The sequence below is a fragment of the Diadema setosum genome, chromosome 2 (genome assembly GCF_964275005.1).
Source record: "Diadema setosum chromosome 2, eeDiaSeto1, whole genome shotgun sequence".
NCBI lineage: Eukaryota > Metazoa > Echinodermata > Echinoidea > Diadematoida > Diadematidae > Diadema > Diadema setosum.
Window position 1 is genome coordinate 16,304,115 of NC_092686.1, and position 24,832 is coordinate 16,328,946.

Sequence of the window (24,832 nt, forward strand, 5' to 3'; positions counted from 1 at the left end):
TAGTACATGTACAACCGATCAACATCAAGGGTCTGACTATCACATCTAAGTGCTGAAAGGCCGCACGCCGCGCCGCCTGCGCATCTTCAGAGAATCCAAACACTGTCACATGACTTTCCAAATGATCACCTGATTGTTTCGTTTTCGGGTACAGTCATACAACATGTATTGAACTAGACAAGTACTAGAGTAGTAGTATACACACAATTTGAGGTTGAATAGAAAACGTCATCCTGACCGTCATTAATCGCCGTAGCGTAAAGGAAAAACAAATACAAGGCTTGCTTGTTGAAATAAAGATCGCTCTGCACACATGTCATCGTCCTGGTCGAGTAAATCAAGGCGCTAGTACAGTATAGTATTAGTAATCAGGTTAATCGTCTCGTGCTCGTACTTCCCATCTTCCACGCCACGATCACGATCACTACGCGACGCGATCCGCCGGTAGTTACAGACGGTAAGCACAACCTCCAGCCACCTCTTAGTCTTGTATAACGTAGTCAATGTAGATAATGTTTACCATAATATTGGAAGAGCAGTGATTTAAACAATGTTGGAGATACACATGTAGGCCCTAGCACATTTGCAGATATTTGATGCATATGTGTAGGTCAGTTGTAATTTATAGTATCACAAAACATCCTACCATATAAACAATTCGAATCAAAGCCAAAGGCAAAAGCCCAAAATGTAAGGATCGAGATAATTTTCTCATTAAACCATACTGATCTATATATCTTATTCTTAGATGGTTTAGTCTAGAATATAGAATTGAAACAGTTTTTTATTGTAATTAGTCTAGTATTGTTTACGATACGTCTAATTCAAAATTTCACTTGTCATTGCCTTGGTTGTTTCTATCCCTGACTCACATTTTAGAACTAGATTTTGAAGCACTAGACCTAAAGGAAAGCTGGATTTTTGTTTCATCTGCAAATTGTAAGTAATCTTAAATGCCTTTGAGGGTGAGGCCGTACCTTGTACATTACATGCGCCTTAATTCTCATCACATACTTTCACTACCTATTCAGCAGTAGTACAAGTACACATGTCATGACGTAGTAGTTAGTACCACAGTAGTTTCAGCTCAGTACTTCAAGATTACATTTCTAAATGGATCGTTTAACTAACTATCTTTTCACTTTCAGGATATAATTTTGATAAGTAAATATTTGTGTTTTTGCATTCTTCTTTCCCATCACTTGCATTCTCCACTTTTATCGCTTTAAAAAAAATCACATCTCTGAAGAACCTAAAAAGAAAAATGAATCTTGGATTAAAAGATTTCATTTATTTATTCATTTATTTATTATTTTATCTATCCATTTATTCAACAGGTTTGAAATAACTGAGGATCATCTGGAAGAACATGAGCTACCTGTTACCCAAGCTTTCCACAAAGAAGGCAGTAGATGACATCATCAGACAAACAGAAGACAAAGTTTTGGTGCTCCGCTTTGGACGTGATGATGATGTTGTGTGCATGCAGCTTGATGAAATAGTAAGATTGAAATATAAGATTATTTGCAGTTATTTGTCTTCATGAAAGTAGGATCAGGTAGTGTGTCTTGACATGCCTAATTTTTTTTTTTTTTTTTGTCTGTACATGGAAAGCTCTTCAAGCTCCACATCCTTTTAACCCTTTCTGTGCCAATAGTCAAATGTGCACAAATTTCACACACATACTTAGACAGGAGATAAACATGGTGCATGGAGGGTTATGGACATGAAATGCGTAGTGGAATATATATATTAAATGTAAAGGACCCTAAAAAAGTGAAAAGATGCCCATTTGCAGGGGCAGATCCAGGAATTCTGTAAAATGGGGGGGGGGGGGGGGGGGGCGCAACTAATATTTCTGGTGCCACTTTCAGCTTGCGCTGGCTGCCCCCCCCCCCCCCCCCCCCAATCTGCCACTGATTTGTGTTCAACAGTTGTTTTTTTCTTCTCCAGATTTGAGTGCTGTAAAGTCTGCTACAATGTCGTCACATATGTTCATTCAGAAATGTTACACAGCAAAATTACTATGCAAATTTTGAATGTTACAACATATTTTACTGTTTTGCATATATTACACAATTTGACTTGTCTTGCTGCAGACTAACTTGCTTGTCCAAAAACAATATAGCTTTCCAATGCAAGCATCACATTCTCAAAATTCAGCCAGTTCTTACAAATCAAATGTAGATATGGATGAAATACTTGCAGTTGAAGAAAACAGAAAATGAATTTTATATCCCATAAATTTCTTTGACAGATAAAATGAGCTTCCAAACACTCACTACTAAAAGTATCAAATTTCCAGCTTGTTAATCAATTAATGTAAAACAGAGACATTTCACTATTTCAAAGAATGATGGTTTAAGAGATGAATTTAAGCAGACAATTTTTTTTCTTTAAAAGTCAAATAAATAGATCTGTCATTGTGTTTTTATATGCACTTTAAATTGTTTCTTCATCCAGTTATCCAAGACTCACCAGGACCTGGCAAAGATGGCTGCCATTTACATTATTGATGCAGACAGCGCTCTTACCTACACTCAGTATTTTGATATCACCCTCATCCCTGCAACGGTCTTCTTCTTCAATGGACAGCACATGAAAGTAGACTATGGGTAAGAATAAATGCTAATAAAAGCTGGAAGGAAGAAAGAAGAAAATGGAGCATACACCATGCAAGCTAACTTTACATGTGATGATAAAGAAAAGAAAAGGTGGTCACTGCAGTAGCTATATGGAAGGCATATAGGTGTTTTAAACAATGATCTAATAAAATTAAGATTTGTCAAATTTGATCTTTGGTAGGTTTTGAAGATGAGTGTGTCTCTACTTTAGTCTTTTGTTAAAAAGAAATGTCAATTAACTGACCTTCAATGCTTCAAACCTGATGACATTAATGATAAGAAAACAGAAGAAAAGACGATAAAAAAGAAAGAAAAAAGAAAACCTGTAATTACTGGTAAGAGTTAGCAAGGATAGAATTTGTTAATGAAATATTTCACTGTGTACATTGTCCATTTTATGAATGTTTGTTGCAGTTTAAACTCTTGAGCCTCTAGAACTCTTTCTGAACCATTGCTCCTGATGTCATATCTTGCAGAACACCGGATCACACAAAGTTTATCGGAAGCTTCAAGTCAAAGCAGGATTTCATTGATCTGGTGGAGGTCATTTACCGTGGTGCCATGCGGGGTAAACTAATGATAACAAGCCCGATAGATCCCAGGAATGTGCCCAAGTATGAACTCCTTTACCAGGATATATGAAGGACATGGCACCACCATGACCAAGAGCTGTCGGGAAGTCACCCAAGAAGTCACTAGTAGTCTTGCCATGTGTGGTGTAAAGGCTTACTCCCATGTCCAGAAGGCATTGCCTGGAAGAATGATGAATCCAAAGGCATCATTGAGAATGTTGAGATGTTTAACCTTGCATCCCAGAAATGAGACATCTCAGATATCCTGGTAGCAACTTTTGCTTGTGGCGCCAGTGGTGGACACAGCAGTACCCAAGTCCATTTGATATCAGACATCTGCACTCGAGGCCAGCAGAGTTGTTGTTGGCTTGAGTTTTCTCTCTCATGTCTCCCGAAGAACAGCCTGCCATCTTGTTTGCTCTGGAGGGAAATATTTCCATTTTGCTACTTGAATCGCTTGAATAATCATTACATCACAGATGCTTATCTCAGTAAATTTAAAAATGAACATGCTCTGCTGGTACAGATGACCTTTTTCTGCCCGTGCTTAAAGTGGAACCCCGAACTGACTTATTAATCTTTAATTTACTGCCCTTCACTTAATAAGATGATGAAGGCAATTCTTCTTTTTCTTTCTTGTCATGTTGTTAGTAGTGAGGAATGTTGCACAAAGTTGGCATACGGTGTACCTGGTAGTTCACTCCTTGCCCTCATCTCAATCTTTATGTTCACAGGCACCACCAAACTTGGTATTTTCCAGTATAGTAAACCCATCATTAAATTTGACTGGAATATCTTTTTCTTTTTTTTTTTCTTCCGATAATGAGAAATCCTGTGTGGATTATATCACCAAAAAGATGATAACGTGGTCATGAGGAGTCAAATATGCAATGATGAAGAGTCAAATGAACCCATCCCACATTTTGATGCAATGTGTATGTGCAGCAGAGGATACCTCACTCTATTGTTTGAACTATGCGTCTTACAGTCAAGATTTTGTGTAGCATGCATATTTTGACAAAACCCTCGTTTTTTGTGTCCTAAAATTATTCTTCAGAGAATATTTCTTTGATTGTTGTCTTTTGTTACACTGTGACAAAGTTTATGTGTTGTGGTTGTTGAATTGTTACGCCAATGGGAATAAGTTGTACAAGTACAAATTATATAAGATGTGATGTACATGTGATTCCAGGAAACACTGTAAATTGCCTTCTTAATTTCTTCACTTTTGCAAGAAGACATACACTTTTGTAAAGAAATAGTGTGAGAATACATACTCTTTATTCTGTTTCAAAAGTCAAGTTTCATAAGTCTTCCTCTCAGAAGTCCAATGCACATCACACCACCAATGAGGATAAGCAAAAAACATATTTGGGTTTTTGAAATGTAGACCGTCTTTGATGATGCTACCAGCAATTAGAATGGAGATGTAAACTAGAAATGTGCTGATGGAGATGATAATGATGTGACACTAATTATCCTACAAATAATGTATTTTTGTAAGGATTCTCTTTGATAAAGCCACTTTTAGCTTAAAAAAAAAAAATGAAAGGATCATCATGACCATACTTATTCTATAAGAATATCAGTATGTGCTTTTAAATGAGGATAAGGTGACTCGGTGCTGTCCATACTGTCTCTCTCTCTCTCTCTCTCTTTCTAAGTGCCATATATGGTGATGTACGTGACCGTGGTGTGCAGCGATATCTTTTTCAAGACCCCTTTTTCTAATCACCTGCCATGAAGAATCTCATTTGTCTAGTAACCTGTACTGTACTATGTTCTGTTTTTACCAATTGGCACACACTTGGGAGAGCTTTCTTTGCCGATTGCCACATGTGCTGGTAAAGTGATATTTCGGATGAAAAGAGATTAACAAATTGTCCTACTCCCAGTTTTGAAATAAGGTTTGTCAGTCCAAGATACGGATAGTATAACAAAGTGAACTAATGTTTGTTATTCTGAAGGTTTGATATTCCAAAAGTGTAATATGGTTTTAGTTAATGTGAAAATGAAATAGGGTTCATTATTCCGAAAAGTTTATTTATCCTAATACAGTATAAAATAAGGGTCATTGTTCAAAGGTTCGTTATTCTGAAGGTTCATTATTCTGAAGGTTCAATAATCTGAAAATGAAATACGGTTTGTTATTCCAAAGGTTCTTTAATCCAAAAGTGTAATAAGGTCTTCATTATTCTTTGGAAGGAATGTATTCCAGTTTTTTCTTTGGAGGAAAAAATATGTTACTTTTTTTTTTTTTTTTCATCAATTACACAATTACAATAGTATCCAATTGTATTCCAGTTATGTACACTGTAGATCATTTGTGTTGATTTGTGTTTGTTTATATACAGGTCTGTGTGTGTGTGTATATACGTGTGTGTGTGTGTGTGTGTGTGTATTAAATTATGATATACAGGTGAAGACTTTTGGTAAAATATTAGAATTTCAAAATATTAAGTCATAAATATTGTATGAGTATTTTGTTACAGTTTTACAAGAACTGTATACCCTGGAAATAAGATATGGTGAAGTGAAGTATGATTTCACTGATAAGGAAATTAGAAATTTATTTATTAGACCTAGAAGTACGACTTTACTTATAGTAAACATAGGGCATTTCAGTTTAAGTTGTTACACGGGGTGATATATACAAGGGAACATTTGTTTAAGTTCGGTTTTGTGAATGATAATCTTTGTTCTTTTTGTCAATTGGAAAGGGAAACTTATTCACATATATTTTTTGATAGTGTGAAAGTAAAGCCAATATGGCAGTTTCTTATTGAGTATTATGATTTAGTTGAGTTAGAAGAATTAGAATGGAGAGATGTCTTCTTGGGTTTACGAGGTAGTTCAAATCGAATCAAATGCGTGAATGCCTTGATAATTTTGATGAAAATTGTAATATTTCGGTCAAGAGAACAAAATAAGTTACCCAAGAGGGAAAAGATAAAGAAATTTGTTTTGGATTTCATAGAGGAGGAAAAGAACGTTGCGGTGAAAGCAGGTAAGCTTGGCTTTCATTTGCAAAAATGGGAGCAGTTGAAACTTTCATAGAGAGTGTTTTTGTCCCCACCGAACAAGTTCGAGCAGGGGACTATGAAACGGGCTCCGTACGTGTGTGTGTCCGTCCGTGCGTCCGTCCGTGCGTCCGTCCGTGCGTCCGTCCGTGTGTGCGTCCGTGTGTGATCAAAATGTTCAATTTGCTACTTCTCTGTCATTTATGAGCCAATTTTGATTCTGTTTGCTTTATATGATAGCACTACATGGGAGCTTTAAAACTTGTACACAGAATTTCAGTTGTGACCTTTGACCTTGACCTTTGACCTATATTGTACATTTTGCTACAAAATGCTACTCCTTCGCCATTTCTAACCCGATTTCGATTCCGTTTGCTTTATGTGATGGCACTAGATGAGGGCTTCAAAACTTCTACACAGAATTTTAACCTTTGACTTCTTTGACCTTTGACCTTGATTTTTGACCTATATTGTACATTTTGCTACAAAATTCTACTCCTTCGCCATTTCTAACCCGATTTCGATTCCGTTTGCTTTATATGATGGCACTAGTTGAGGGCTTCAAAACTTCTACACAGAATTTTGACCTTTGACTTCTCTGACCTTTGACCTTGATTTTTTACCTATATTGTACATTGGCTACAAAATGCTACTCCTTCGCCATTTCTAACCCAATTTCGATTCCATTTGCTTTATGTGATGGCACTAGGTGAGGGCTTCAAAACTTCTACACAGAATTTTGACCTTTGACTTCTTTGACCTTTGACCTTGATTTTTTACCTATATTGCACATTTTGTTACAAAATGCTACTTCCGGCGGGGACATATATTACGCACTGCGTAATTTCTACTTTTCCTTGTTTTTTTTTCACATTGATAGTATGAATTATATATTATTTCTTTTTTTTTATCTTTCTTCCCCCACATCAGATGTATGGTCAGTTTAGGTTTTAGCCGTATTAATGTTTAGGAATCGGTATGTATCAGCATTATGGTGGTCACTTTTATTTCTTTCCCATGTAAAACGTTTAGTTAGCTTCGGTTTTTGGTGTGTGTCTAACTGTCAAAGAAACAGGTAACCAAGATACCACACGTATGTAGTGTGATTTGGCGTGCAAATGTATTGTGAGTGCGCACTTGTGGGTATGTCTGTTGTTGTTGTTGTTGTTGGTTTTTGGTTGATGTCTAGTGTATATATGGGTGTGTACGTAGTTTGTTGAGGGAAGGTTACCGGGGGGGGGGGGGGGGGGGGGGGGTATGTTAGTGGGGAAATAGGTGGGGATGGTTAGGGTTAGGTAGATGTAGTTAGGTGATAGAGTAATGGTTAAGGGGCTAGGCAGGAATATTAAGGAATATTAAGAGTTATACTTTACCTGATATATTTATGTATTAGCGTGTGCTCTGCAAAAAAAAAAAAAAAAAAAAAAAAAAAAGTTAAGTTAAAAAAGTGATTTAGTAGCACAAATTTCTTATTGGGTGTGTGAGTGATAAGGCACATTCGGATTGGCTTGATTAGGCTGATCAGAATAGCTTTTTCTGAGAATAATGCAGAATTTCGTGTCATTTTTCTTATAAAAACAGGGTATGATTTGGTAAAAAGACCCAGATATATTGTAATGTATGCTTGAAAAATGATTTAGCAGCACAAGAAAGAAGAATACAGCTGCTTTTTTTGTTGGTGGTAATATGGATTTGATATTGAATGAAACTCAAATAAAGAATATTATTAAAAAAAAAGTGTGTGTGTGTGTGTGTGTGTGTGTGTGTGTTTGTAGGGGGGTGTTGTCATTATTTTCAATGCTTACATCCTACCATTACAATTTTGTTTTTGTTTTTACTACACCACCATATTTTGTCAAATTAAGTTTTCATTTTCAGAACTACCATGAATGCATACTGCATAAGTGATTGTTTGGACGTTGTTGTTGAACAACAACAACTTTAGTGACAACACTGTATCCCTCAAAAGGATGGAAACAGCAGCACCCCCAAAGTATGTGGAACAACCCCCGAACTCCAAAACTCTGTTCAGTAGCCTAATTTGCATAGAGCACCTTCACCCCTAGACAGTGAACACTCACTTACAAGCAGAGCAAACAGAGTGTGTCAGTTTGTATCTGGTGGCTTTGAGGACATGCAGTGTCAATGAGAGGTATCTAAATACATAACAGCTAGTTGGTGAGTTGAATTCATTTGATGATATCTTTCTTTGAAATTGATGGAAAGTGAATCTCTTAATTGTTTTATGTTCCCTGTTGATGTATCAACACATTCAAGCCATGGCAGGCTAACTGGACAAAACTTTAACCAACGCAAGTGCTAGGAATTACTGGTATTATGATTGAGACATGTGGGAAAATGATAGCACATCTAAGTGTTCCTATTCAGGTATGGAAAGGCTAACTTTCGGCAATTGAGCACTTTACAGTCCAAACCCGCGGTGCCTGATAGGTACTCAAATTCGCATGCACTGCTCGATTAGGGTGAAATCTCGCACTAATAATATAGGGCCGTAAAGTGCACAATTGCCTAACTTTCAATGGAAAATAAAACAGACTAACAATTGGTATGGTAATTGGAGTGTGGATAATCCAAGTATGGTGCATGGCACATTTGTTCACTGTATATAGTGTAGATAAACGCCTGTTTATGCTACAGGACACAGAACAGTGTAGCTGGAGAGATGAAGAGGGAGAGAGTGTGGTGGGTGTGTGTAGCCCCAATAAGTGAGATAGCTGCCATTATAGGCCCGTTCACACACAAGGTAAAAAGTGCGATTTAAAAATTGATTTTCTTATCGCGATTAAAATTTCGAAATTTTTTCCAGTGTGGACAGAAAAATCTCACTAATTACCGCGATCCTTATCGCGATCTAACTCGCACTATTAGTGCGATTTTTCAGAATAATCGCGATTATTTTGCCAAGCGTCGTGTGTGTGAGCGCGATCGAGATTCGGAAATCGGTATTTTTAGTCCCATCGTTCGTAGCGCGTGCGAAACTCTATTGGGACTGCGGGGTCAGTCTTCGGTCATGCAAGATTCGCGCATGCGCAGTTTGGCCACTGATCGTTCTTTCCTTGCTGCGAAGTGCGATTTTTCCCTGTGTATGAACGGTCGAAAAGAAAAAATCGAAATTTGGATCGCGATTGAAATTTCGATTTTCGTTGTTTGTGAACGGGCCTTATGGAGACCACTTCAGAACAGTGAATGGTCTAGAATGTGTGTAGCTTGCTGTGCAGACTTGCACAGGATAGTTTGGCTTCCAGACCGTCTGCTCATACTGTTTTCTTTCCCACAATATCAATGATCTCTTAGGACAGAAGTGACATAGCAGGTTAAGCTGGGTGGTCCTGCCTTCAGCCAGGGAGGTGAGACAAAATGACCTCCCTGCTTCAGCAAAGGCAGCCACTTTGTCGCCGCAGAGGATGCATTTTTATAAGGAGTACAGGTGGGAAAGGGTCTGGAAATCAGACTACCCTGATATAAACCAGAACCTCCCAAAACTAGTCTGGCTTCCAAAACATGATTACAGAGACTCCAACCCAAAGCACCTTCTGATCTGGAGATTCTCCCGCCTGAAACCCCTAGTAAACGGGAGACTCCAAGTTGATGTGTGCGAAGCGCCAAGTTCCTAGGGTTCTAGATGCTCTCTGGTGCTATCTAAGGCTATTTTTTTTCAACATACAATAGCAATATGTAAGAAATCCTTTCCAACGGGAGACAAAGAGCCAGGGCGGGAGAAATTAAATCTCAAACGGGAGAACGGGAGATTTTGCAAAAATGGGTTTTCGGCGGGAGATCTCCCGTCGAAAACGGGAGAGTTGGAGTCTCTGTGATTATACTCATACTAATTTCTTTCCCAGCATATTTACACCCTTTCACGACAAAAACGTAGCAGGTTCAGCAGGATGGTCCCACCCTTTGTTGCCACGGAGGGTGCATTTTGTATAAACCATCAGTTGGCAAAGGATCTGTAAACCAGACTGCTCAAAACACTTCCCAGTGGGGCTTATGCTCATCAGTTCTTGTTTCACTGGCAGTGATAAGATAGAAATAACATACAATAGCAATAAGATTAAAAAAAAAGATCCCCATAACACACACACACACACAGTCGATCTACCAAATCTCGCACCAGTTTCCACCTCCCTGTGTGCTCACACCCTAAAAACCAATTTCACACTCGCCCACCCAGCAATCATTTCTTCACACCTCCCAGGAAATTGGCTAGAGGATACCTTCATAGCTGGATGGTATAGTATTGGTGGAGATGTCGACTGGGCTTTTAACTTTTTGCAAGATACCAAGAAACCACTTATGAAATAGTACAGAGCATACCTTTCTAAGCGGAATTCAAAGTTTATTTGATGAAAATCAGTTTTGGAATGGCTGAGACATCCAAAAACAAAGTAAAACAAAGGGATCGTAATAAAAGGTGGGTCCCACCTTTTACCCCTGTATTAGGATTGCTCTGTTTTGGATATCTCAGCCATTTCAAAACCAATTTTCATTAAATAACTGTTGAATTCCTCTTGGAACTAAATAGTTTTTCACATTTCATAGAGATTTCTCATTATCTTACCAAGAAATGTTAGAAACTTGAAGTTAGGTGTCAACCAAAACTATGCAATCCCTTTAATACAGCTATTTCCTATTCTAAATAAATGATTTAGATGTATATATAAAAACTGTCATCTTTTAAGTCATGTCAATTATACATTCTACAAATCAAGTCACATTCTCCCTTGAAGAAATTTTGGGGAAAATGCTCAAAATTATATCTTTCAGAACCATTCACATGTAACAAACAGATGAGAATTATGCCAGTAAAACTGCATTATGGGTATACACCAAATTGCATAATCAGCCTACTAATCCCAAAATGGAAAAAAAAAAATCTCATCTTGGCAGAGGGATACCTCCTACAACCCATCGCCCCACCCCCTGCGGTTGAATGATGTCTTACAGTTACTCACTCCTAGCCAGTTGAGAAACTTGGCATCTCTGCCTATACACAGACACACACGCACGCACACACACACACACACACACACACACACACAAAGCATGGATTTCTAACCACCAAGAGTCACATTTCAAGACAATATATATTTTTGTCAGAATATGCCAAAATGTTACTATTTAAATTGTATGTAACAGATAGCATGATTTACAGTCTAAAAATGCTAAGGAGGGGACAATCCCTCCTTGTTCGGATGGTGCTGATGTGCTTCTGACATGCCATAAAATCTCACACCTAGCTGCTCTCTGGTCTTCACACAAGTTCATAAGAGTGCATTCATTTGTCTTATATTTCTGATTGATGCAAGTGACAAGCTTTTATACAATTGCCACAAATAAGTTACACATGTATGAAAGTTGAGATTAATGAAAGATAAACATTCAAAATTCAGATTGCGTTATACAACGTAAATGCATATTATTGTATCCAAGTAATTGACAGGTTTGCGATATACATTACTGTCACTGCAGCAGTATGCAGTGAGAATTTGGTATAATTCGGTTCTACAAAATGGGTCTAAGATTGAAAACTAGTATAGTGGTAAACAGGTTTAAATTTGCAGACTATCTGTATTCAATGAAAGATAAGACCCCTTCCCTGGGTGGCTAGAGATAACACTGAACAATTCTCCCCTTGTTTTAGAGAAAGTATCAAGAATTCACAATTCACTTCATACAGCAATAGGATTCTGTGCATTGTACATAATGCAGTATTATGTGGGAACGTGGCAAGCTATTAGTGACAGTATTCACAGTTCCAGCGAAAGCTTAAAGCAAAGTTGCAGCAGTCTCAGAAGTTTGTTCAAGTATTATTGTGGGAAAACAACAGGTCTGAATTTAATTGTTATCTGAAGGTCTGTAATGAACTGAAGGTCGGTAATGAAGTGAAGGCCAGTAACTGGGAGTCCGTAACTGAAGAGTTGACTGGAATTTCGCGTTGGAAACATCACTGTGTTAGCCTAATAAACAAGTATTTGTCAGGTAACAGGATGTCACCTTGCTTCATATTTGAACTTGCGAATAACAACTAGGGAGTGTTGTTTGGATGAACAGCGGAAACTCCTCACTGCTGGAAATGAAGATTGGAGATGAGAAAAATTTAACTTCAGGGAGGAGTGTATCCAGCAAAGGAAAATCAGTCAAGAGAGAAAGGCTAATGAAAGCATTTCAAGCAGAACTAGATGTAATGGACCAAGAGGATCAGAATGAGATTCAGGGAACATGAACATGCCATTAAGGTGCAAAAGGCCAAGATGGAATTGAAATGATTGAAGATGAAGAAACAGCTTAAGCAGAAATCGTCTGAGTTAGTAGAGTCAGATGAGGATGATAACCTTACAGAAACAGAGTCTAGATCTAGCAACATCTTGCTACCACGGGAGAGCAGAGAAGAATCTGTTCAGAGCCAGTAGATGATGTGGAAGTTAAGGACTCAGATCCCCTAGTTCCAGAAGTTAGTCAGGCAAATCCTGTGACACAGGATAAAGTCATCTCATCTGGGATTGAAAAGGTTGCAGAATCCCTTACTCATGTGGCAAGCATGATCATGCAACAAAATGCCACAGGTCAACAAATGGCTGCAGCAAGTCAGCTTCCCAAGAAAGACGTTCCTGTGTTTGATGGTGACCCACTACGATACCCACTGTGGAAGAATGCCTTTTCAAGCTTTGTAGATTCAAAACCTCTAGACGCAGCTACAATGTTACTGGAAAGCCGAAGACAGTGGTACAGCACTTTCTCCTACTGGGCACCAATGAGGCATATTTGAAGGCAAGGAGGCATACTTGAAGGCAAGGGAGTCTCTCGCCAACAGATATGGTAATACCAGCATCGTGTCTTCAACATTCATGAAGAAGCTCAATTCATGGCCAAAGATATCGGACAGGAACCAAGGTGGATTGCGATCATTTGCAGACTTCCTGCAACAACTCACTCTTGCAAAAATGACAGTTGACTCACTTGGTATTCTTGACTATCCACAGGAGAATGTCAAGTGGTGATGAAGCTGCCTTTCTACCTTGAACGCAAGCGGAGAGATGAAGTCAATGAATGGCAATGGTGTGGGTATTGCACTTATACAACATTTGTGAGATTAACAGATTTTGTGAGACGCGCTGCAGAGAAAGTGGATATCCCGGAGTTGGAACATTCTAGACTTGATGAGCACAAGCAGAAGTCAGCCCCTTCCAAGTCCAAGACCTTTCAAGGGCGGTCATTTTCTACATCTGTTCAAGCAAACATGCGGGGAGAGTACTCATTCTGTCCATGTTGCAACAAGACCATCACCTGGATGACTGCCCAGTATTTCAGAAGAAGTCTTACCATGCCAAGAAAGCATTCTTTTTCCAGAAATATTTGTGCATGTGAAGCGGCAAGAGTAGTTCTCACCTTGGGAAAGAATGTCCCAAGAAACACAAGTGCAGAAGTGCAGCGAAGCACACTTGACGTGTCCACACCGGGAAAATGCAGAACAGTCGTCAGGAAGTTCCAAGAGTACAAGCATCTGCTCATCTACCAGCCCAAGATGGCAAGGACCATTGCATGATTGTATCAGTGTAGTTCTGACATGCTGATAATCGATCAAGAGAGTATCTTGAGTATGCCATACTTGATGATCAGTTCAATGTTGGATTTGTTTCTAAGAATCTGTGTGACACAATGGAAGTACAAGGACAGGAAACCGATATCATGCTGACAACAATGAACCAGAGCACTCACGTGAGATGTCAAAAGATCAGTGGTCTAGAGGTTCTAGACACGCTTCCAAAAGAAACAGGTCATCCAGCTTCCCTCATGCTTCACAAGAGAAGAAGTACCAGCGAAGCGTTTTCAAATACCCAAGGCTGATGTCCTGAGGAGGTGGTCACATCTAGCCCTAATTGCAGATCAGCTGATGCCACATAACCCAGCTATCAAAGTTTCTTTGTTGATAGGAAACAACTGCCCAAGAGCCATTAGACCAAGAGAAGAAATTGCTGGTAGAGAAGATGACCCTTACGGCATGAGAACATCGCTCATCTGGGGTGTAGTGGGCAGAGTGTGTCAGACTCTTTCCAAATCTGAAGATGGTGCTGTGTGCCACAAGATCCAGACGAATCAAGAATATCCCCACTTTGTACATTCCACTAAAGTGAAGGAAGTGTTCTCACCTGAGACAGTCCTCAAGATCCTGGAACAAGACTTCCAAATGACAAGTCCAAAAGGAACACCATTATCCATTCAAGAGGCTAGATTTATGTCCATCTTGGAAGATAGCATTAGGCAGAGAAGTGATGGCCATTATGAAATGCCCCTGTCCATTACGTAAGTGAGATGGGGCCAACTTTCAAGAACAAGATTCTAGCCCTGAAGAGATGGAGACAACTGTCTGCCAGATTCCGCAAGAACCTGAAGTTTCTGGCAAAAGTTTCTAGCTGAGAGGGATCAGAGTGAGGTTAAAGAGTACCTACTACAGAATGGATATGACTGGATTCCATTTCAAATGAACGTGCCACATGCATCTCATATGGGTGGTGCATGGGAGCGACAGATCCTGGCAGTTCACCGTGTCCTAGAGCCACTGATGAAGTCTGCAGGCAGCCAGTTAGACAATGAGGCCTTCCGTACCTTCATGACAGAAGCAGAGGCCATCATCAATTCCAGACCCCTAACCATGTGGGACATAAGTGACCATGAAACAAGGGAACCACTGACACTGCTCCATCTCCTAACTATGAAGCCGAAGGTCGCCCTACCACCTCCAAGACAATTCCAGCGGGAGGATATGAATGCGAGGAAGTGTTGGGTCCAGTATTTGACCAATCACTTCTGGCTACAGTGGAGGAGAGAGTATAATACTGTATAAAGAAAATACAACTTCATGGAATTTCACAGAAATTAATTTTTCATGAAAATTACACATTACATCAACTTAATACTGACATATGTTAAGGGTAGTAATTATTCCCCCTGCCTTCTGAAAGCGGTTAGTCAAATGCTCTTTCATTATGGTAGAAAAGTGAAAACATGTTGAATTTTCTTTATATTTTCTTTATGTTGTTGTCCACACATGACATCATAACCTCTGGTAGTCTCCTCATCCAGCGGTTCCAACACCAAACTTTAAAAATTCATAACTTTTGACCGTCCGATTTTCCTCAAACTTTCACTGAAGTGTTCTACTAATGTTGCTGCTTTCACTCAGTCCACATTTTCATTTGGGTTTTGGTTTCCTTTAAAAGTATATACAAAAAAACTACATTCCATGCCATTCCACTACAGCCACGGTCACGCTATCCTGTTGATTTTTCAGTGGAATTGATCCTCTTTCCTCTGATTGCTATCACACTTGGACTGTCTCCCTAATAAACACCTTCAAATGGTCATCTCCCTTCTTCTTACAACCACCCTTCTAGTCTCATGTAAGTTATGTAAACCATGTCTTCTTCTCCTCATTTACTCTGTGAAATAAAAGCACTTGCCCTTTTGACATGAAGGGAGTCAATCACCATCGTCCTCTCAACCCAACGTAGAACAGACATTCTGTTAAAGATGTACAAATTTGAGCTCTATTCTCTACGGCTCAGGTAATATCGAAGTCTTAGAAATGGACATCTTTGCCCATATTGAGAGATGACTGATACTTAAGTCAGGGCTGCACACGAACCCGTCCGACCTTTCTGTCGGACCAGTAGGTACCCAGTTTTTTCATTTTTTACTGATCCATTCCTTAAAAAGTTACTGGTCCGACAGTGATCTTTGCTGATCAGGGACCATCGGACCAATGCCAGTGTGCAGTGTTGCTTAAGTTGCAGGACCCTCCATCCATGATGGTAGACTTCAATCACCCCTGATGTATTTCAGCAAGTATTAAACATTACTGTTTCTACAGAGATCTGGTGTCCACAAACCCCATGGGCCCTATAAAGGAAGAAATGCCATCATTCACAAGGGGTCTCTGGCCTGAAACCTCAGAAGGGGCCCTGAGCTTGATGTCAATACGCTCAAAGAGCCTTTCAGTCACTCAGCTCATCTTCATCACTGAAGTACGCACTCTTCTTCACTTTGGGTCTCTTGGACATCGGAGCAGAGCTAGATGATGCAAGTTCGTAGCTTCCAGAGGCTACTATTTGTCTGTACTCCTCTTCTTCATGCTTTTCCCTCTGTTAGCAAGATGGGGGAGAGACGGAAATGATGTAGTCACTCATTAATGCCAACTAATTATCTCAACTGTATGGGATATCTAGAAATAATAGAACAAAGATTCCAAGGTGTAACTTCATTAAACTAGATAATTTTGACAAGGTTAGGCAACTTTTTTTCTCAACTAGTATGGGTAGTTTTCATAGTGTACAATCATCACTAAGTTGGATCAAGGAAAATCAAGGATTTAATGTATTTGTTCATAAAAGCAAAGGGCTGTCTCCATCATTTTAAAGGAAAATCCACACTAATGATAATTCTATTTTGACTTTTGAATATGAAACCACATTTCCTGGCAATTTTTGATAATTTTTGCCGTTGGGATGAGGCACTTTTTAGAAGGAATTCTTCTTTCAAAAACAAATACAAGAACAAAGAGGGATCTTTTGAGAAGAAATACAATTTGCAGACATTTTTTCACAAGCTGTAAATAAGATACACCATAGAAGAAATTGCCAGATATACAGAAAAAAAAAATCAAACAACAGCAGAGTAATAAGAGCAATGTTAATGCAGAAAACACCGGTTAAAACTTGGCTAAATTCAATTGACACATCCACTAGCTATTAATCATTAATATCAAAACTGCCATCTTTTTTTTTTTTCTTTCTTTTTTTTTTTTTTGCATAGAAATTTGGTTCATTCTTTCCATGCTTACTTCAGCAGGGTTTGCCAGAAATTTGAAATGAATGACATTGACAATGATTTTCACTCATGAACAAACCTCAGAGCTGATGGCTGCATGAAGGCTCTCCAGGGCGGGGTCTTCACCCTCAAAGTCTGACTCTTCCTCACTGCAAGGTATTGTGAGTCACAAGAAAACAGACATATTACCTCAAAAAAAATCTTTCATTACCAAACAATGCAGGAGATGAAAAAAAAAAAAGAGAGAAAGAGGTTATTCTTGTGGACTCTATCAAGATTCTACATCATCTGCATGACAAAGGCTCATGAATTTCTTATTGTCAACCCTGTGATCGGATGTATTTCATCACCACATCACTTCCATCACTTGAATTCAATTTCACAGCACAACTAAGCACAGAATCTTGAGTTCTATAATCAGGGCTCTTTTTTTCATATATGTACATGTTAAGTAGTTAAGATTTAAGTGCCAGGTTACAACTAGAACTCAAAATATGAAGGGGAAGGGACCTTGTGAGAACCTTCCAAGCAGGGGAAATAGGACAAAAAACGAACAAATATTTGGCAGTGTCTCAGTTGCCCTAAGAGCAGTAAAGGGGGAGGACTATAATAAATTGTAGCAGAGACAGTAAATAAGTGATGGTATTTCCAACCATGGACCCTTTCTTAACCTTATCCATTCTCCTGAAACACTGCCAACATGTGTTTTTGACTTTTCATTTGTTAGACAGTGGATTGGAAAAGTGAAGAGACATAGGAAACAGATGACCTCAGTTGTTTCGTCATTCACAAGTCTGATTCTAGTAGCAAACATAAAGCCCATCTGACTCCAATATCTGACATCTGAATTTTACAAGTATATAATACCCCTCTGACACAATATATGACATCTGGCTCTCAAATATGAAATCCATCTGATTTGACAAACTTCACAACCATATCTTTTCTACATTTCACATGAATATACAAAAAGGGGGGGGGGGGCCTAGATTGGTTGCATCTTACATGTATGAGCTGGATACAACATTAAAGGTACTAGCCCACATTTGCAAACCCACGAAAATCAAAACTGCATAAAACAGGTCCAATATGACTTCAAGTACAAGTTATAACAGTAACATACCTCACCTGTTGCTCTTTGTCTATACCATTCGATAAAAGAGAGAAAATCATAGTTTTAAAATAAATTTTCAAACCGGGTCAACCCGACCCAAAATCGAATTACGAGCGCGGGCTAGCTAGGTACATTAACTTACACATGTATCGCATGCATGTAGTACGTGCGTGGACCAGAGCTAGCGAGCGTTTTTATACGCATGCATACGGTGCATTTTCATTTATTTTTATGAAAGTAATGGACTAATTGGAACGAAATTTTGCATAGGTGTTACTGCAATCATACCCAAACTCCATGCTAACTATGAGACCAATTGCTGCAGGTTTGCAAATGTGGGCTAATACCTTTAATGAAATAAAGTTGATTTTGGAATGAGAGACTCACTCATTGTCCTCATCTTCTTCATCGTCATAGTATTTTCTCTTGGTGGCTTGTGAGGTGACATCCTTCTGTTTTTTTTTCTTCTCCTTCTTGGGCGGTGGATCGCGATCTCCTAGTGAGTTCTTGGGACAACAGTAGCTGAGGTGACCAAAGTCCTGTCAAAGACAGATAATATATCACAAATCACAAATTATTGTTTCACAGAATTCTAAAGTGCTGTAATGATTTCACATGACTGCACGACTATGAAGAGAGAATTCCTTCAATCCATCGACTATGGCAACCAGGAAAGTTATGTGAAAACTCTATGGGGATTGTTATCATCTCAATGGGAAATGGGTAAAAGGGAAGTCAATGTGATATGTTATTTTGATTGATATCATTGACAGAAGGTTGGTAAAATCACGAGCAACATCGATCAAAGACCAGGTAGCGTAGGGATACCATGGAATGGGAAGGATATATTCAAGTACCCATAACAACTTGTGGATAGCTTTATCACTGAATTCTGTGTAAGTACACACACAGCCAAAGAATCTTGACTGGAGTTGACTGTTTTGGATTAGATGCTTTGATGCACATTTTCACTGAACAGTGCTATTCATGGTTTTCAAATATACCCTGCAGTGGGTAGCAAATGAATCATGCCAACCACAACACTTCCAAATCTTTAATCTAGAGGATTGGGGTGTGTACCGGTATATTTACTTCTTATTAACTCGATACACTTGTTGTATATACAGTCAAACCTGCCTTAGCGGCCACCTGTCTATAGCGGCCACTGAAAAATCCCCCCGAGAGAAAATCCCTGTTAAAGACCCTGTGTATAGCGGCCACCTGTCTAACGCGGCCAGCGGCCACAAATTTTGTTTCCCGCGGTAGATTTTGACCTGTCTATAGCAGCCAAAAACCAAACGGAGCCGTAGCTGAGCCGATAATTCAGCGTGTTTTTCTGCTTGGTAGCCGTGCGGGCAACGTTCAGTGATCGCCACCGCTGCATTCATCCATCATTCAGTCATAATAATGCACTAGTGTTAAGCTTTCTTCACGACAATACACATACTACTGTGCAACAATTTCATAAACACCGACATGAAACACACGTTGTGTGCATAGGGTACACACATACATGTACACACAAGGATGCAACGATGATACATGTACATGTAAGCAACGCACACAAAGTTGGATTACCCGTCTATAGCGGCCACCTGTCTATAACGGCCACCTTTTCCATTTCCCTTGGGTGGCCGCTATAGACAGGTTTGACTGTATCTTTATCTAAACTTTCCAGGTATGAACAAATAAACCATGCAAATAACAAACAATCAAGCAGTAATCCATACCCCGCACTCATAGCATCTTGATTTGTCGGGATAGTTTCTCCTACGGATGAACTCTGCAGCTCTGCCATTATCATCTGCTACAGACACCTTCCATTTCCTGCCAAACAGCTAAATAAAAGGAAGTAAAATATACATTAACTGGTGCACTGACTAAATGATCAGAAAAAAAAAGTCATAACATCTATAGATTGTATGTTTTCTTACTTACAATACTAGAGAGAAGAGTTGTGAGACCCATTCTTGCTAAAAACCCTCCATGCTTATGTTAACCCATTGAGGAAGGACTGATTTTGCTACAACACGCATTTTCCATAGACACTTGCCTGAGTGTATTCAGGACTTGTACATATTATGAAATATGAAGAGAGATGGATGTTCACACCTTGTAAAAAGTGTGTATGTATGTATGTGTGTGTGCATGTGTGTGTGTGTGTGTGTGTTGTGTGTGTTTAAAAAAATACCTACAGGGGCCAAGGAGTGTGTGTGTTTTTTTTTTTTGGGGGGGGGGGGGGGGGCTGTGGAAGCATGGAGCGAGGGATCAAGGTTGATACCCCAGCTTAGAAGGGACGAATCGAAGGACGAAACCCCTTGAAGTTCATGGGTGTTGTGATTTTTTTTTTCTTCCAATTTTTTATTTTTGACAAGCCAAAAAACATTCTGCGGCCCCTGAGCTAGAGGGGATGGCTTTGTAGAACATTGACCACCAGGAGAGAATTCCTTTCTTTTTTTATTCCTACGCACACTGCAATGGTAGAGAGAAGTAGATCTGACTGGTACCACCAAACCTTTTCAGCACTCACCTCTCTCCCATTCAAAGACTTGATGGACTTGTAGACTGAGTCTCTGTGTTTGAAGAGGACAAATGCCACCCCTTTGCTTTTCCTGGTCTCCTTGTCCTTTACCACTGTTACCCTTCAAAATCAATGTCCAAAAAGAAAGTTGATGATTGCAAGCACTGAACCTGTATATTTCAAAAATCTATATTCAAGAGTAAACAATCACATATTTTCATAGCTCAAATAATGTATAAAATAGTACTCATCTATAAATGTTTTGAACAGCGAGACAATATTTCAATTTAGGATATAGAAATTGTTCTTCTCAGCTTTGTATAGTTGGTAAGATTTTCAACATTTATGTGCATTTTTATGCTAAGTACCAGTAGTTTTATTTAAACCCTGGTGACTGAACTTGTACCTTGCACTACATCCATTTATCATCAATTTATTTGTAAACTATTGTCATTATGTGTGCATGCATGTTTTCTTTTTGTGTGTGCTAATTGTGACTCACCTTGCAACTTCGCCAAACTTTCCAAATATCTGTAAACAAAAATGATAATAAAACATCATTAATTTTTTTTATTTTCCTTTAATAGTAAAGGTGTCAATACTAACATTCAGCATGTGATAATACTATTACGCCTAGTATGCTTTGAGCTGCAAAGAACTCACTGTAACTAGACTCGGAATTTGTCAACACTGACAAATTAGGTGATCCGATCTATTGGGAAATCAATGATTTGAGTCCTGATCCCAATAGGCATGACCATACAGGTTTCATCTGTGTTGAGGGGACATTGGCCATGTGATGTTTGGAGTCTCATTTAGAAAAGGGAGTCAGACCTGCCATATTTGGTACCGAATTCCGTATGAACTAACGAAGATACATAGTGAAGTATATTTGACCTTTGACCCCATTTTGCACACCAAATGTGGCATCTGAGCAAAAAGTGGTTATTTTGTGAAATGATTCTTGTAACATGGTCTTTGCGTGTGCAAAATATGGGAAAGATAGGACAAGTATTCACCAAGATACAGGATGAAACATTTATGACCTTTGACCCTAATTTACATACCCAAGATGGTGTCCGATCAAGTAGTTGTTATTTTATGAAATAATGTACGTGACATGAACTAAACATGTGCAAAATATGGGGGTGATAGAGGCTGTTTTTCTTGAGTTATTGCAAAGAAAGTTGCAAAAAGAAAGAAATATCTCAATACATCGAAGATAAGCTTTAATTTCAACTAAGTTTTTTAGCATGATCCCGACATCGTATGAAAAAACAAGACGCCCATTGGCAATAGCACAAAGTCTCAGCTACAACATATTAAAATCTGGGAGAAATTCACCAAAGGGTAAGTGAGCTAGTGCTCGATAAAGACAATCATGTCAACTTTCACATCTAGAAAAATTCCCTCCCATAGAGATAACACGTCATAACGAAGGTACAGAAAAAAGTACATATGACCTTTGACCCCACTTTGCACAGACAAGATGGCATCTGAGCAAAAAGTGGTTATTTTGTGAAATGATTCTTGTAACATGGTCCTTACGTGTGCAAAATATGGGAAAGATAGGACATGTATTTACTAAGATACAGGATGAAATATCTATGACCTTTGACCCTAATTTACATACCAAAGATGGTGTCCGATCAAGTAGTTGTTATTTTATGAAATAATGTACGTAACATGAACTAAACATGTGAAAAATATGGGGGTGATAGGGGCTGTCTTTCTTGAGTTATTGCAAAGAAAGTTGCAGAAAGGAAGAAATATCTCAATATATCGAAGATAAGCTTTAATATCAACCAAATTTTTTGACGTGTGCCGACGTCGTATGAAAAAATGAAGGGCACACCTACGATAGCCCAAAGTCTCAGCTACAACATATTAAAATTTGGGAGAAATTCACCGAGGCATAAGTGAGATAGTGCTCGAGAAATATAGTCATGTCAATTTTCGTTTCCAGAAAAACTGCACTCCCATAGAGATAACACGTAAACTGGTCAAATTTGACAAGATTACTTTGAATCCATTTTTACGAGGTGATGCCGTCATCTAATCAAAACGCTGTTATTATATTAATGAAAGAGCATTTAATAAGCTACAACATACTAAAATTTGTGTGAAAATCGGCAAAGGATAAGTGAAATATGCTCGAGTGAACTTGAATTTTGATGATGTCATTTTGAAAATTTACTTTTTTTACTTTATAAGAAATTTGATATCTTTTAATCATTTTTTCAGCATCGCCAACCCATGAAATGACATGTACAACTCATCAGCTTTCAGAATATGTAAAGAAAATGGGGCGTCACTGTCCATCCTGACGAGTAAAATCGGATTTAAAATTGGCAGTTTTTTGGCATAGTTGTACTGTATATCGCCATTGACGCGCGCACGAAATTTCAACTTTGACGGGCCCGTATGACGTCATATTGAGTCAGATTTACTTGAAACTTGGTAGAAATATTCCTTGACTCTTCAGGCATCCGATCAAAGTGAAAAAACGGGAAATTTCTATTGCATATGAGCTGTGCGTGCGTATATGCGCGCGCACGTACGCGTTCGTCCAATTTTTTCAATTTTTCAAAAAATGCTGCAAATGGTCTGAAACGTGTGCAAAAAAAAAATTGAGCTCGATTGGAGCATACAAATATTTCAACGCGCGCGTACGCGCGCTTTTTTAATAATAAATATGAATTTTTATAATATGAGTAGAATGCGCTTGACTTGAATATATGTGACGTAAATTTCATTGAAAAATTCCTTTTCATTAATGAGATATGAATGAAAATGTGTTTTCACATAATGACGTCATAGTGACATCACGGTTGACCAATCACAATGATACATTAGATTTATCGTCTTTGGGACATGATACATATATGCCATAAGTTTGAAATTGATACTCTGAGAACTTTCTGAGTTAATAGATGCACAAATTTTGTCCAGAAATAAAGAAGAAGAAGAAGAAGAAGAACAAAGAATCAGTACAGATACAGAAGGTGATCCGAGAGGATACTCGGATCACCTAATAATCTCAGTATACATACATCCCTAAACAGTCTCGGTCTAAAATACAGAAAAACCTTAAACCCCTTCCCCGCAAAATGTTGCTTAGACGTTGTCACCACGGTAACTTTTTCCAAAGTCTACCCCAGCCAGATAGGGTAAATACCTAACGTTACACCACTACCTCAACAACCCTTCTGTCAAAATGATCTTGTGGTAACATTCCTTTGATAGTAATGATACACACAACATCCACACGCATGCGCAATAGTCAAAACAGAATGGAACACCGCTCGATAATCACCAGCATGGATTGTAACCACACCCCTTTTGCACATAAAGGGGTAGGTTGTTATGTAGTTGCACACAGAAAATCTGTCTGTCTGTAGGAGTTTCTAGTTTGTTTGTTTGGTTTTTTTTTTTACTTTTAACACAAGGTCATGCTCTGGAGACAGACGGAAGCCTGTCAATAAGTCATATAAATTTCTACAGTGCATTATTTGCGGTTATATGTAGGAAGATGCTCAACAACTGTCCCATTGGCATTAGTATTGTGCTTAACCGCTGTCTCTCTTGCATCCATAATTTTGTAGTCCTAGATTGGCAAATTTAACTTTTTTTAAGCTTAAAATAGTGAAATTAACATCTCATGATTGGATGCCTTCAGTCTTCACCAGTCATCAGCAGAAAAGTTTGAAATGTACTAAAGATCACGAAGATGTTGGTGGAATTTTCATGGAAAAAGACAGCTTGATCCTGCTTCTTGCTATGCTAACTTGAAACACGCACGCTAATACAAGTCACTCACAAGAGTCAAGACACTAGAAACAAACACGTACCTTGAAGGCTGCATAGCCAGTGCCGAGTATAGGCCTAAGACTAAGTATAACATAAACACGCCTGTAAATTTTCACTACACAATTTATAACGCATGGGACTGAGGAATTCAATTTGAGGGTTATTGCTTCGAAACATCACGTGCACTGGTGCTTTATCTTTCTGTCAGTTTGATAAGAATAATTAAAGAAAGTCTTACCTTGTACAAATCATTGTTAGTGAGAGTAAAGGGTAGATTTGAGACATATGCCGTGCTCTTACTTGGAGCAAGTCCCCCACTCATC

At 38.7% G+C, this 24,832-nt stretch overlaps 2 protein-coding genes and 1 pseudogene across 3 annotated transcripts; 2 read left to right on the plus strand and 1 right to left on the minus strand.

Moving 5' to 3' along the window:
• Window positions 1-208: 208 nt before the first annotated feature.
• On the plus strand, window positions 209-5,481 carry LOC140240288 (thioredoxin-like protein 4B). 2 transcript variants are annotated; one of them, XM_072320075.1, is made up of 4 exons: window positions 209-457; window positions 1,338-1,501; window positions 2,464-2,615; window positions 3,101-5,481. In XM_072320075.1, the coding sequence occupies exons 2-4, from the start codon at window positions 1,370-1,372 to the stop codon at window positions 3,264-3,266; spliced, it is 450 nt and encodes a 149-aa protein (XP_072176176.1). In that variant the 5' UTR covers window positions 209-457; window positions 1,338-1,369; the 3' UTR covers window positions 3,267-5,481. The 2 variants fall into 2 exon arrangements, with proteins under 2 accessions (XP_072176176.1, XP_072176182.1); XM_072320081.1 differs by lacking the exon at window positions 209-457 and adding an exon at window positions 467-489.
• LOC140242872 (uncharacterized) lies at window positions 3,283-14,655 on the plus strand (annotated as a pseudogene).
• A 925-nt stretch (window positions 14,656-15,580) lies between these two features.
• LOC140240305 (zinc finger CCHC-type and RNA-binding motif-containing protein 1-like) lies at window positions 15,581-24,832 on the minus strand. Its single transcript, XM_072320092.1, has 7 exons — window positions 24,748-24,832; window positions 21,202-21,230; window positions 20,709-20,820; window positions 19,909-20,016; window positions 18,566-18,717; window positions 17,144-17,213; window positions 15,581-16,379 (listed from the first exon to the last, which is right to left on the minus strand). Exons 1-7 carry the CDS (start codon window positions 24,829-24,831, stop codon window positions 16,233-16,235), a joined length of 702 nt encoding a protein of 233 aa, XP_072176193.1. The 5' UTR covers window position 24,832; the 3' UTR covers window positions 15,581-16,232.